This window comes from Dysidea avara, chromosome 13 (genome assembly GCF_963678975.1).
Source record: "Dysidea avara chromosome 13, odDysAvar1.4, whole genome shotgun sequence".
NCBI lineage: Eukaryota > Metazoa > Porifera > Demospongiae > Dictyoceratida > Dysideidae > Dysidea > Dysidea avara.
Genome location: NC_089284.1, coordinates 325,323 through 340,061, shown reverse-complemented (window position 1 = coordinate 340,061; position 14,739 = coordinate 325,323). Strand labels below are relative to the sequence as shown.

Here is a 14,739-nt window from a genome sequence, read left to right as displayed (position 1 = left end):
TTAAACACGCTACCGGGTGACTTGATCCAGCTGATTTCTCTATAGGGTGATTTTTTTCTGGCTGATATCTCAACAGGGTTACTTGCTTCTAGCTGATCTCTCTACAGGGCTGCTTGTTTCTACTGAGCTTTCTACAGGGTGACTTGAAAAATATTTGAACTCTTTGCAGGTAACAGGGTAACTTGCCTAACTGATCTCTCTACAGGGGGATTTGTTCTAACTGAATACTGTGCAGGGTGATTTATTTCTAGCTGATCTTTCTACTGAGAGATTTGTTCATAACTGTATTCTCCATTGGGTGACTTGAAAAGTAGTTGGGCTCTTATGGGGTGACTTGATCACGCTGACCTCCCACAGCCTCACTCTACAGGGTGCCTTGTTTCCAGCTGATCTCTCTATAGAGTGATTTTTCTAGTTGATCTCTCTACAGTGTGATTTTTTCTACCTGATCTGATTTATTTCTAGCTGAACACCCAGAGAAAAGCCCAGCTGATCTCTCTATAGAGTGATTTTTCTAGTTGATCTCTCTACAGTGTGATTTTTTCTACCTGATCTGATTTATTTCTAGCTGAACACCCAGAGAAAAGCCTACAAAAATGTGATGATAAACCATGAAATTTTATGTAGTTATCAAGGACACTGCCTATAAAAATTTGACAATTCATGGCCACTGCAATCATGAAATTTTCTAGTGCCATGAGATAATTTGTCAATGTATAAAATTACCATGAAATTATGAGTATTTCATGGCATTATTATTACAATGAAATGACTTTCATGGCACTTAATGGGCTAGAAATAAGCAACCATGTGGAGAGTTCAGCTACAAACAAACTCTTTCAGTAGAAAGATCAACTAGAAGCAAATTATCCTGCAAAGAGATCAAATCCATTTTAAGTCACTCTGTAGAGAGTCAAGTGACCTTGTACAGAGATAAGCTACATTTCAAATCATCCTGTAGAGAGATCAGCTCGAAAGATATCACCCTGTAGAGAGATCTGATAAAAAAACAAGTCACCCTGTAGAGAGTTCAACCAGTAAGAAGTCACCCATAGAGAAATCAGCTAGAAAAAAAATCACCTATAGAAAAATCAGCAAGAAACAAGTCACCCTGCAGCGAGATTAACTGCATTTCAATCACCCTGTAGAAAGATCACTTGAAATAAACCACACTGTTGAAAGATTAATCAGAAACAAGTCACCCGTAGAAGATCAAATAGAATGAATTTGGTGACTTGTTTCTAGCTGATCTCTCTATGGGTGGCTTGTTTCCAGCTGAACTCTCTACAGGGTGACTTATTTCTAGCTGATCTTTCTACAGGGTGATATGTTTCTAGCTGATCTCTACTGAGCTCTTTATGGGGTGACTTGAAGCGTAACTAAACTCTCTACTGAGTGATTTGTTTGCTGCTGAACTGTCTTCAGGGTGACTTGTTTGTAGTTGAACTCTCTACTGGGTGACTTGTTTGTAACTGAACTCTCTACAGGGCTATTTGTTTTTTATACTAGTTGAAGGGTGACTTGAACTCCCTATGTTGTTACCTGAACGGTGACTCGATGGTAGCTGAACATTCTAATATTGCGCAGCTGAATGTTCTATTAGGGTAACTGCACTATTAGAGTATCTCGATCGCACACTTGTTACACCTAGTTCACTTTTATAGTGTAGCTCAGTGGATTTTAATCTGATTCCTTGTAAACCACTCTAAGACTACTCTAAATACCTCTCTACCTGATTTCAGCCGATCCCGTTAACTAGTTTGTCTGGTAGGTGTGGCCAGTATTACTTTTTGGCTTTTTATTAACAAAACTCGATCGTGCACATTTTACACATGGTTGGCATTTTTGTTATAACTCCATGACTGTTAGTGTGATTTCTTTCAAACCGCAAAAGCTTTGCACTACGATGGTTACTCCATGTACAGACCGATTTTCAAGCCATTCCTTCAAACGGTTTACCCTGTGGCCATGACAAAAAATTGCTATCAAAGTTTTCGAAAATCGCATGTAACCCCTTGCTCTTTATTTAAAGTGTACAAAATTTGGACCGTAAACATACTAAGTTACATTCTTACAGCCTTCCGAATTTGTAGAAAATCGACTAAGCATGCATGAGTTATAGCAATTTTTCTAAAAAAGAAGAATAAGAAGATAAAGAAAAATATAAAGAAACTGAGACGAACTTTGAAGGTGCATATCTCAGTGATGGCCTGGTGGATTCAGCTCAAATTTGAAATGGGAGGTGCCCCACCCTGAGGGAGTTTCCACAGTAAAAATGGTTAATTTCCGTTCAGCCATTATCAAGCTACGGATGCGTGAAAACGGCATTTTCTTGGTTCCTGTAAAATACACACTGTCTATCGCGTGCCCGCACTGGCTGTACTTGGCCGCATGACACACTATTGTGTGTCTTGATGGGGACAAAGTAGAAGTAATTCCAGCATCAGAAAGCCATTCTGAATAAAATCATTACATTCAAAGTAACTCAAGCAGCCACGAGCCATTGCAGACCAACCTAGTGAGCTTCAAGTCTACAACTTTATTGAGGTCATTCCTAGTCCCTGGAGTGGCTGTCAGCTTCTCCTTAACTTTACGTGCATATCAATAGTGAATCTGCTTCTTCATCTGGTCTTTCAATGCCTTGTTGATACAGTGGACCCTCAGATATCTGAACCCCTTTGTTCTAAGGTAATGATAAAAGTGTTCAGATAAGTGAATTGTTTGGATAACTGAAGTCCATACATTTATATACAGAGCTCTGTTTAAATACTCTAATAGAACATACAGCTGTACTTAAAATACTCTAATAGAGCAGTCATTCTCAATTTCGGATAAACAAGGGTACGGATAAACGAGGGTCTACTGTATTGCAAACTTTTAAAATGTGTGGTTGTTGTGTTACAATTTTCACATGCACTATTGCAATAATCGCATAAATAACTCATGCAATAATCGCAAATCACAAATTAAATATTGTCCAACCCTACCCTCCTAGATATTGTATCAAATTGTTGCTATCCAGCCATCTTTTGTTATTATCAGATTCTATTTGGTTCACATGGGAAGCAGAGGAGGTTGGTCTCGCGTCATTACATCAAACATCTCATGAGGGTTAGCCGATCGTAGCCTGGTTCTTTAAAGTGTCACGGAGCTAGAGGACGGAACTATGGTGGCAGGCTATCCGGCATCACGTGCACGGAACAATAAGCATACACGAGGCAGAAGTGCGAACTAGTTTTCTCCCCCCAGGGCCCAGACCGCTTTTTTTCTTTTTGTGTGGGGGCGGAAAAAAAAAGGGTCTGGTGGATCTCCCAATACATTTTTTGTGCAGCCGGATCTACAACTTTTGGGGATCGTTGATTAGTGGTGATGAATAGCAAAGGCTTGTTAACGAAGCGACAATAGGAAATACGGCGCGCGTTTGCTTGGCAAGGCTGCATCCTTGGGTACGCGCGCCGTATTTATTTTGTTTAACCAAAAGGTAAGGTGAATACAAAAGGCAAATATGCCTATATGAGTACCACCTACAAAAACAATACAATACAAAACCAAACAACTAAGGATACATTACAAAGACAATTACAGTACATTGAAATAAAAGCCTACATTAAAAACATACATGCAGAGATGCCAACCTTTGAACAATTTTAGGAGTGAGACCTCAAACGCTACCAGCAATGTGGACCAGATTCAAGTGCAGCTCCAAGATTTTTGGTAGTGAAGACAAAAAAAAACGGTGTTTCTAGAGCTCCGGCAGCCGGAGGTGGTTTGCCAATGCTACAGCTTCATCACTCCATCACGTGATGTGATACTTCAACACGCGGTATTTCAGTTGAACTATAGACTGGGCCGCCTGTCACCTGTACCTGTATCGTGCTGTATGGTTTAAATGGAAGAAAGTGACTCTGAGCGGGAGGGAGTGTTAGGGACTGTTGAAGAGGAGTGTGACAGCGTAAACTTTGTTCTTGGTGAGAAGTTTTCGTCTTACGAGCAGCTGAAGGAGAAGATTACTGCGTACCAACAAGGGAATAATGTCCAGTTAGCCTACACTGACTCGCGGACGCTGGATACTGCTCGGAAAAGAGCACCGAATAGAATACAGAAAGCAAATGAAAAATTACATTATTATTCTTTGCACCTTACGTGCAATCTTGGTGGAAAGCCGTTCCACAGCAAAGGATCTGGCCAGAGACCTTGTCACAGGTATAGCAACTAAGTGGTCGAAACTTATTTAGCTGATGATGCTACGTATAATATTATGTGCAGCATGATTAAGCAGAATTGCAAAGCTTGTATAAAGCTTAACTTAAGTGAAGATGGCCAGTACCTGGAGATCACAGACGTCTGCAATACTCAAGTCAAGCAAGGTACAGTATGCTAGAAATTAATTACATCATGCATTGGGCTATTTCTATTACGTGTGTACATGTAATTTTTTTTCTAACAGGCTATTTATGATCATTTACCCCGACAACGAAAGTTGACACCATCTGAACGGAATGAAGCTGCTGAATTGTTAAAATTAAGGGTGAACAATAAGCTACTTCAGCAGCACCTATCACAATCAACTGGGAAGATTGTTACCCTAAAAGATATCAGCAATATAAAGCACTCAATACGGAAAATGGATGGAAATGATTTGGAAAAATTGTCTTCTTATCTGAAGGCAATAGAAGGTAAAACATTTTGTGTAACTGAGTAATGTACATCACCAAATATTTTATTTATTGTGCATTGCAAGTATTCTACATTTTCGCACAAACCTAATTTTACAGTATTAAATCGATACAATGGGTGAAATATTTGTGAACAATAAAAATTGTGTAAATTTATTGAACACTTGTTTTCATGATGAAGAAAGGTGCTAAGTGCAAAAACATATTTCCCAAAGTTTAAAAATCTTTGTTTACTATCATCAATGTTCCCAAAGATATGAAAGATATGAGCATTAGTATGCTCCATGTTCAATAAGCCATTCACTCTCACTTTTTTCAAATTTTACCCTTGTAGTGCTGAAAGGCATAAATTACTTATTAATTTTATGAGAAAGTAACAGTGAAAGTCATGTTGATTGTACTCGTAAGTTGTGACTGTTGAACTAGGCACATGTAATTTATTTTCAAGTTCCATTTTGTCACTGTACAAATCAATCTTTCTGTTTTTACCAGTTTTCTTTGAACGTTCTTAGTTTACAGGCTGAAACTTTGGTTGACCATTCCTATGTAGATAAATATGTAATTAAAATGGAGTTAAAAATGCAGATCCGGTCTTATATAGCAGCAGTACTTCTTTGAGCACATAACATAGTTATCTCATATGCACTTGCATAATATATATTATGTGCATGCATACTTGAATGCAGAAGTAATAGAGGGGTGTGTAAGCACCCTTCTATATCTCCTCTAACAGACTGGAAACTGACTTACTAATGGACTAGAAACTTGCCTTAAATATGTATATATGCACTACTTAACTGCATGTGTAGTTGTCTTAAAACAATATCAATTGCAGTTATGCTAACCTCTGAACACAATCTTGAAGAGTGCTTGAACTGATATAGGATGCAGATTCAAGGCTGCCAGGCTTCCCAGGTACAGTCATGGATTTTTCTCCTTTCTGCAACTTTTCAAATATAAATATAACATCTTAAACAGGCTGTAGGACCAGGTGTCCTACAAACCTTCAGTTGCACTTGTGCTGTAAAGCCTTAAAAGAATAAATAACCCCTGCACTTGAAACTAGTTTGAAATCCAGTGGTTAGAAGTAGTATACTCATCATGTTATGGCTGTAAACCTGTTGCAGTGACGTGTAATCCAAGAAACAAGCTTGGAAGATACCATCAATTATATGCTATAGTACGTATTTTTTGGATTTTTATTCAAATTAACTGCTGCAATTATTGCTTTTGCAAGTCCCACACACCTGCACATGCCTACACACACACACACACACGCACACACACACACTGAACGCCAAAGGTGTGAGTGCTTTTTGCATGCCATATGTACAGTGCTGTATATAGCAGGGTTAAAAATCAAGAGTTATTTGGATTTTCCAGGTCAACTGAGCCATAATGTTTGTGTCAAGTAGGTCACATTTACAAAATATCGGATAACATGAATGACGTATCAATCAAGTTTTATCACTGCATTGGTTTAGGTGGATGGCAATGTAAGTGTGCCACTGGTGGGGTTTCATGCAGAATGAATGATTAGTAAAAATGTGACCGAATTTTGGAAAACTGTCGATATACGCACAACAGCACTTTTGTAATAAAACGCATTTAAAAGCTATGGGTAAAAAACGCAAGCTCCAGAAAAAAAATCAGTATGCAAGTTTTTATCATCTCATCGTCTCGCTGGTGGGTGAATTCAGCCGCCAATGGATAAATCCTGGGAATCATCGTGTTCGCCTGTCCATAGGGAGTACAAAAATCTTTGTTTCATCTACATACACGAAAGGATTCCAAAGTTACAGACGTTTGTTTATGTTGCGGTGACGAAAGAATTTACTGACGATCGTTTTTCAGTGAATTTGCCTTCCTTCTCGAACAAAGAAGCATGCCTGGGGATAAAAACTATACCTTGGTGGATGCACAAATTCATGGCGAACACAATGAGCCAAGATTAAATTCCGTATGTCGTTGTATCAGTAAGTTATGATGGTTTATGTAAGCGCCTGTAGATTCTTTTCTCGATAGCTTCTGTACATATCAAATTATTTGCTCGTCTGGCTGTCTAGTGCTGTATTTCCAACGCTGCTTAACTTAGGAAGCTGAAACTTGGCTAGTACATTCCCCTGTCCCTGTAGAAAACAAAGAACAAATAAAATGCATTTAAATTGTGCGGATATCGACGGTTTTCTAAAAATTAGGTCACAAATAATGACTGTATGCAAGCAGCCTATTGCTCCATCCCTTTTCACAGGGTAGTGCTGACAGATTAGTCATTATAGGTGCCTCGTATATAGGGGGAACATAACATTTGTAATCAATAACTCAAGAATGGGACTGTGTGATGAAACACGGAATTAGTTTCTAATAAGTTTTGGATGATATCTCGAACAGCAAGATTTACACGTTGCTCTCTGTAGGCCTTGGAGCCACACCCACTTATTGCGATTATATTGTTGAAGTAGTTCATCAATAAAAACTTATCTGGTTTGGAATAATATACTATTTATGGCAACATTGAAATCAGGTCACTACTACCGATTCAGATGACCTGGAAGTAACCCAAGGTGTTCATGTTCACTATTTATATCTAAAACTTCTAGCTATATTTTGGGCATCCCACTAGTATAAGTATTAAAATTTCTAGCTATATAGCGTGAGCTATATTAATGATCAGTCAGTAAAATAATTGGTGTTGGTTTGGCTAAATAAGTAGGTTCATCACCTATGAGCAATATCACACAATTCCAATAAGTGGGCATGCCCCACAAAAAAAGCTGGCAAAGACTTATACAATCACTGTGTTTCCCATTGAGTTGTATGATATACTAGACAGATGCAAACAGCATCGTGGGGCGAGCCTGAACATATTTAATGGGAGTATGCATAGCAGCAATAGTGGTCATATACAAATCTGATAACACAACGTAAAGCATAAGCAAGCAAACAAAATTATTATGTAGATAAATCAATGTTATTGTTGTGTGACTGATTCATTATTTTACATACTAATTCTGCCTTCTCTGCTGCAAGATTGTGTCCCTTTGCCGAGCATATCTTGTTCTGGAGTATTCTCTGTTTCTCCTTCGTCTTTCTTCAGCTTCTTCTGGTGTTTCTCGGTCCCTTCTCAATCTGTACAGCTGTCTCCTTCTTCTAAGCCGTTCTTCTGCATTCATTTAGCCAACCTTACAGTAGGTGATTTTCATATTCACGCGCTGATACACGTGTTTCATACGCTGTAATCTACGTCGTATATTTCTCCGTGACATGGTCGATGAGACGAACATATATGGAAGTGCTGTAATCTACTTCGTATAATTCTCCGTGACATGGCCGATGAGACGAACATATATGGAAGTGCTGTAATCTACGTCCTATATTTCTCCGTGACATGGTCGATGAGACGAACATATATGGAAGTGCTGTAATCTACGTCCTATATTTCTCCGTGACATGGTCGATGAGACGAACATATATGGAAGTGCTGTAATCTACATCGTATATTTCTCCATGGCATGGTCGATGAGACGAACATATATGGAAGTGCTGTGATTTACGCCGTTTATTTCACGGTAAGTCCGTTTATTTCAGGGTCTCTTTCCGATTTCTTCTGTAGTTTTTTGGGCATGGTCGCTGAGACGAAAGTTACGTGGGCGACTCGCTAGTGTGGGGCTCGCTCAGGCTCGCCCCAATAATGGATTAGTGGGGCATGGCTCCACGTATGCCTACAGACATGCAGTAATAGAAAAATATTATCTATGCTACATAGTGAATGTGACTCAATAAAGAGCTCAGACCATGATACACCATGATGCATCAATTCCCATGTCACCAAACTAAATGATTAATGTCACATGCGATCCAATTTGGGTCAGACGTGGATATTCTGTAAACCAGCTCAGAATGTGACCCGGGTGACTCGACCCTGATTCAACGCTGATTTGTACAAGTGTATAATGTTTTGTTCAATATTTGATATTAGATATAACTGCTGCTATGTATCATAAAATGTAGCTCTTGATCCATACCTTGGTTTTAGGGTTAGTTCCAAAATTACTATAGGGGTCAGTGGGTCATCAAGATCAGTTTCAACCCTAATATGCAGAACTTATGTACCCATGTACATACTTGAAGTGCTCTTTAGAGCTATTTCTTCCAGGATCAACAGTTGAATTTCTGTGTGATGAAGACAAGAATCTTGTTGGTATTGTTTTTCAAGACGGCATTATGAAATCAACCTTTTCTGCTTTCCCAGAAGTTTTACTGGTGGATGCAACATATAAATTAACAGAATTGAGGATGCCCGTGTACTTGATGATGGTGGTTGACGGAAATGGTCAAAGTGAAATTGTGTGTGCCTTTGTTACAGTTTTGGAAACTGAGGAGTCAATGGGAAAAATGATACAAGTTTTCAAGTCTCACAATCCAGCTTGGGCCTCCTCAAGAGTTTTAATCTCAGACAAAGATTGCAGTGAGAGAGCTGTTTTTGCAAAAGAGTTTCCTGGTATTTGTTTACAGCTTTGTTTATTTCATGTGTTACGAAGTTTTAGACGAGAGATTACTTGTGACAAAATGGGAATCAGAGCTGGAGAAAGAGATCATGCTTTGGAAATTTTGTTAAAACTTGCATATTCTAGGTCTGAGTCAGACTACAATCAGCACTATGAAGTAAGCAAGAATGTGTGATGCATAAGTTGTTACCACTTCATCAGTGTAAATAGCTGATGTGCTTATTGTAGTCATGCATCTGTATTAAAACCATACTCACTGTACACATGGCTCAATCATGTATATGTGACCTGCTGAGTGAAAACCCGACTTGCTTGATTTTACAACTACTTTGTTGTTTAGAGAGAATAAACAATGGGGTGTTAAAGTTGCAGTCTTTTCTGGTCAGTACTATGTACTTTTGGAGTTACAGCACTAGAAAGCAAAATTTGCAACATTGCCGTGAATTGAGGTATTCATCAAGGTACGATAAACTTACATTTTACAACATAACTTATGTTTTCTTTGTGGTACAAAAATGAAGCAAGGATATTCTCCATGAAAAGGCAAATCTAGTGATGTATTACGCATTTCAGTTTATGACATTTTTCACTGATTTGTGAATGCTTTATTAAATATCATCTGGCTACTTATACTGAGTGAGCTACACAATAGCTTATTAAGAGGTGTGGTTACCATTTCTTGATTTCTATGGCAATTAAGAGAAGACAATAAGTATCTGCTTAATAGTTGGCTTAAAAGGGTTCCAGCTAGATAAAAAGAGCTAGTTAACTACACATGTACAACTCACCTATAAGCGAGTTTTAAAAAGGGTTAGGCTAACTTATTTCAAAATGGGCCTATCTAAATTTGTAGTATTAAATCTGGGTGGCACATTTCAAAATGGGTTGACCAATTTTAAATCAGTCAAATTTCGAAGAGGTTCATAACACTATTGTATCATGTGTATTATGCATGTAGGTATGTTATGTGACTTCAAGGTGTTGTTATTATAGGATTTACGGCTTGCTGGTCTCACCACAGTTTTTACTTACTACAATGATAATTGGCATCCCATTCGAGAGGAATGGGTAGAATGTTTTAAGAACACAGCCTTCACCCTGGGCGAGAGGACAAACAACAGATTAGAGAGTATCAACGCTAAAGTGAAGAGTGTTTGTGCAAGGTATCTGCATGCTTGAATGCATACCTAGACAAGTATAAGGGAAAATTAAGAATTGTAAATTCAATTAGGGATCATAGAAAAAAGTAGGAGGTCACCTACACTTGCAGATAAACTAGTGGACATTTAATCCATAATTCAGTCATGGATACAAGGATAAATGTTCACTAACATATTTGCAGGTGTAGGCAACCTCCCTTGTTCCCTACTTTTTTACTACTGTATGATCCCTAGTCAAACTTTAAAACTCTTATATATGTACTTGTTTGTTTACATTTTCGCCAGAGGTAATGTTTACGACTGAAAATGTGCCCCAACTATAAATTATTGTCTTGAAACCATTACACTTTTCTTTCAGCTATTTTCAGCTCATTTCACTGTGCTACAAACAAAAAACAGTAGAAGTGCCTCTGCAATCAATCCAGTAACCATGGAAAATACGGATGATTCCTGTTTACAATTGTATGGAAGCCATTGCGCTACCGCAATCAACACCTTGTTATCACAAATTGATACCTTCGGCTGTTAACAAAAAGAAATGGGACACAAAGGAGGACAAAGGTAAGTCCATGATGTGTACATTGTACATACTGTGGTGCATCTGTCAAGCTAAAGCAACATTGAATAAAATAGCTAGCTATTATCGAGTTGCACTTGTCTGAAGGCATCAGGCAGGCAGTAGAAAATTGCATTAAACAAAAAATTTAAAAAATCTATTGGAAACATTCTGAAGGCACTTTTGGGCTTGGTTATACCTAACCAATACTGCCAAGGCAACAGGATGGTATTGTGAAGATGATTTTTGGATGATATTTTTGGCCAACTCTCCATGTTCCTTAATATAAAGCACAGTATACCGCATAATGTATGATACACAATTCATATTCAAGGGCTAAACGTTAAAACATATCTATTGTGATTATACGTGTGGATCACTTACTGTATGAGTAACTACCATGGCTCACCATGTTATAGGGACTTTTCTAGACGGTTTCACTCTGTTGTAATTATTATCTAAGTTAGGGAAAGAATGATAACTAAGAAATATTATATAAGTGTACTTGCTTATTACCATGTACTGTGTGTACTGTACTAGTGCAAATCGTTGTACGGTAGTATGATTGCAATGATTTCAACATTTCTCATCAATGTATGTACCATGATCACTTATACCTATTCTTATACTGTTTAATTACTCAGTTTGCATGCCTCAACCAACACATCCTTAATATATACCTCTTGTGTTCTTGCTCATGGATAGATGAATACAAAATTATATATGTATATTTTATGTAATATCCTAATTTAAATTATAAATCATTGTACAGGTACAGCACACTCATGCATTTTTTTGAACACTTTTGTGCCCTGCTGTCAACTTTACGGAAAGAGAGGGATCACTGCACATTGATGGCTATGGTGAAGAAAAGGATTGATATGAAAGATCCTGTAGAAATTGAATACTCCTCAGTTCTCACACCTTATGCATTAAATTATGTATCCAAGCAGCTTTCATTGTGGAGGAAGGTCACCATAGTCTCAAAACATGATCGAGAATGCCATATTACATCATCGGAAGGGATTTTGAAGGTGACAGTCAACGGATGCCACTGTGGATTTTGGAACACCACCAACCTCCCTTGTCGTCATATTTTTGCTGTGCGAGAAAGAAAGAAACACCCTTTATTTACTCCCTTACTTCTTGCGGAACGTTGGACAAAGGATTATATGAGAGATGCTAACTATAAAAAATCAGAATTAACAGTTGAGGCTTCAAGCAGTGTGAGTAGTATATGATTATACAGCTATAAAATTCACTATAATTGTATGTACAGATTTCAAGTATTGGGCATGGACCACAACGGTCATGTTTAACACAGCACCAGAAATACCATAAAAGCCATCTTGAGCTTCTCTTTCTTCCGAGGTTGGCATGACTGAATTCACAAGAAGGTACACTTTGCTACAGACCTTGAGAGATATATGGGCATCTGGAAGGGATGCAATTCTTTGTGCAGGTATGTAATCACCCATATTTGTTAATATTTTTATGACATTTATGCAGCTCAAGATCAGCACTGCAGTGACCAAAGAGGAACTGTTGCTGTTACTGCAAGTCAATCCCTTGTTGGTTGTGTCAGTGAAGGTCACAGTGCTAATCAGAATGCTAGGAATGAAGGCAGTCAAGCTGTTGAGAATGCTGGTGAGTGTGGACTGACAAACATTTTCAGCACTTATGCAATGAACTCTTTTGATAGGTACATGTACGACACAATCTAATGCTGTTTGTAGTAATAGTAGTGGATCAAGTACCAGCCATGGTGATAATGAAAGTGATGGTACAAGAAATAGTGAAGTAAACACTACAGAAAATCACCTACTTGAAAAGAATGATCATCATGATCAAGGTACTTTGTAGTTTAATGACTACTTACTCAAATTTTGCATAGGATATCAGCTGCCTGTACCATTGGTAGACACAGTGCAAACTAGAAGCAATGGTGTAAATGGTGTGTGTGCGTGCGTGCGTGCGTGAGCCAAGTGGCTAGAACACCTGCCTGATAGTCAAAACGCTCTAGGTTCAGTACCTGGTTATGCAGTTACTGTTGTTTCCTTGAGCAAGAAATTTTCTTCACATTACTTAGCTGCTCATGGGGACCTGATGACTTTGCATTACTCAGGTGCTAAAAGTCAAATCCTATTGGGGCAAGACTAATAAAATACAAGAGGTTGTATCATGTCTCACACTTGAAGGTATTGTTAGCCAACCTTCACCCGACATGAATAGTTGGCATTTGCTTCCTGAGTTAACACCTGGTAGCCATTTGATGTTACAACTCCCAGTGTCCACTAGGTAATTTTGATGTACATAGTATGGTAGTTGAAGGGTTTGATGGTAGCCATTTGATGTTACAACTCCCAGTGTCCACTAGGTAATTTTGATGTGTGTAGTATGGTAATTGAAGGGTTTGATGGTAGCCATTTGATGTTACAACTCCCAGTGTCCACTAGGTAATTTTGATGTGTGTAGTATGGTAATTGAAGGGTTTGATGGTAGCCATTTGATGTTACAACTCCCAGTGTCCACTAGGTAATTTTGATGTGTGTAGTATGGTAATTGAAGGGTTTGATTCTTGCATTTGCTTTGTACAAGTGTACATATACCGTAAATCAGGAAAATTTCAATGCAGAAAATTTTTGTCTATTAAAATTTCTATGCTACATATTTTTGTCACTTTTGACGGAATAGCTAGCTATACGTTAATATTTGTATACACGAATTATCCATATAATAGCTAACAATAATTTGTTGTTTTAATTTTCATCGATACAGCCAGCGATGAAAATCTTTTGACGACAAACTTTTCCTGTTTTACGGTAATACAGTATGTGTTATGTGTGTGCATGTTTGTGTATAGTATGTGTATTGTGTGTGTGTGTGAAATAGTGTAATCAGTAAATTACCAGGGGTGGTATTAGAACTGTGGTACAAACTTGCAAAACATTTATCACAATCTGATTGCATCAACAGAGTTACAAAGTATTAGGTTACCTAGTAAAATGCGAAAGAGAGGAAGACCTAAAGGAGCTGACAAGACTGTTATTGGTCTCCCTAGAAAGAAGTCCAGAGGAAGCAGGCCTGTGTCATTCCTATACAAAGGTGCTAAGCAAAAGGAACTTGGTATGTATGTTAAATAACCTGTGTGGATCTTGGAAGATGTTTTCATTTTTAGTGATTTTAACCTGGTTTGTTGATCTACAAATTGCAAAGGACGCCATAGATGGGAGCCGAATTATAGAAGAGGATGATGTAGAAATGAGACCTGAGATGGTTTCATCATCATGCACTGATGAAAATGTCTGCTTAGATATGTGCAGGAAGTATTGCACCCGGGAAGCATGGGCAGCTATTAACAGTGTAGTATCTATAATTCAAGCCAATCCCACATGGTATTGTGGAAGATACACAAGGGAGATAATTGACGATGAACAAAATTCAGTTGTTTGTGAAAGCTGCTTAGTATGGTACCACTTTAATTGTGTTGGTCTCAAAAGATCACCGAAGAGGAGAGTATGGATATGCCGCTCATGCTTTGAAGAATCTGCTGACCAATAGGTAGCCCAAGATTATTTCACGAAGTAGTCAAACATTAATTAATTTAAGAAATTTCTTCTTTGCTGTACTGTTATAGTTCAAATGATCAATTCTGTACTATAAAAGGTGCAGCCAGTAAATGACAACTAAAAATAATAATCACTTTCCTGGTATATAGACAATATACAGAATGACATGGTGTGTGCATACAGTAGATATGTGTGTATACAATAGAACTTGTGGACACTTTACAGAATTGGGATGTAAAACTTTGGAGTCGGATCTGTTGACTCCATTTT

The 14,739-nt window shown here is 38.0% G+C and overlaps 1 protein-coding gene and 1 long non-coding RNA gene across 3 annotated transcripts in view; one reads left to right on the top strand and one right to left on the bottom strand.

Annotated features, from left to right (window-relative positions):
- Window positions 1–3,817, bottom strand: part of LOC136242407 (uncharacterized) — an 18,174-nt gene extending 14,357 nt beyond the window's left edge. The window contains exon 1 of the long non-coding RNA XR_010694546.1: window positions 3,636–3,817. This is a non-coding gene — a long non-coding RNA (uncharacterized lncRNA). The remainder of the gene's footprint in view (window positions 1–3,635) is intronic.
- Window positions 3,807–14,638, top strand: LOC136242406 (uncharacterized). Of its 2 annotated transcripts, XM_066033826.1 has the most exons (11): window positions 3,807–4,203; window positions 4,267–4,367; window positions 4,448–4,676; window positions 8,833–9,341; window positions 10,178–10,347; window positions 11,673–12,126; window positions 12,180–12,362; window positions 12,410–12,547; window positions 12,603–12,752; window positions 13,877–14,026; window positions 14,079–14,638. In XM_066033826.1, exons 2-7 carry the CDS (start codon window positions 4,317–4,319, stop codon window positions 12,279–12,281), a joined length of 1,515 nt encoding a protein of 504 aa, XP_065889898.1. In that variant the 5' UTR covers window positions 3,807–4,203; window positions 4,267–4,316; the 3' UTR covers window positions 12,282–12,362; window positions 12,410–12,547; window positions 12,603–12,752; window positions 13,877–14,026; window positions 14,079–14,638. The 2 variants fall into 2 exon arrangements, with proteins under 2 accessions (XP_065889898.1, XP_065889899.1); XM_066033827.1 differs by lacking the exons at window positions 13,877–14,026; window positions 14,079–14,638 and adding an exon at window positions 12,795–13,870.
- Window positions 14,639–14,739: the final 101 nt, after the last annotated feature.

Bases quoted from the DNA above. Each gene is read 5' to 3' on its own strand.
- LOC136242406 (XM_066033826.1), top strand. From the start codon at position 4,317: ATGGCCAGTACCTGGAGATCACAGACGTCTGCAATACTCAAGTCAAGC. The intron at 4,368-4,447 runs GTACAGTATGCT...TTTTTCTAACAG, and splicing joins CAATACTCAAGTCAAGCAAG to GCTATTTATGATCATTTACC. The intron at 12,127-12,179 runs GTGAGTAGTATA...TTGTATGTACAG, and splicing joins CAGTTGAGGCTTCAAGCAGT to ATTTCAAGTATTGGGCATGG.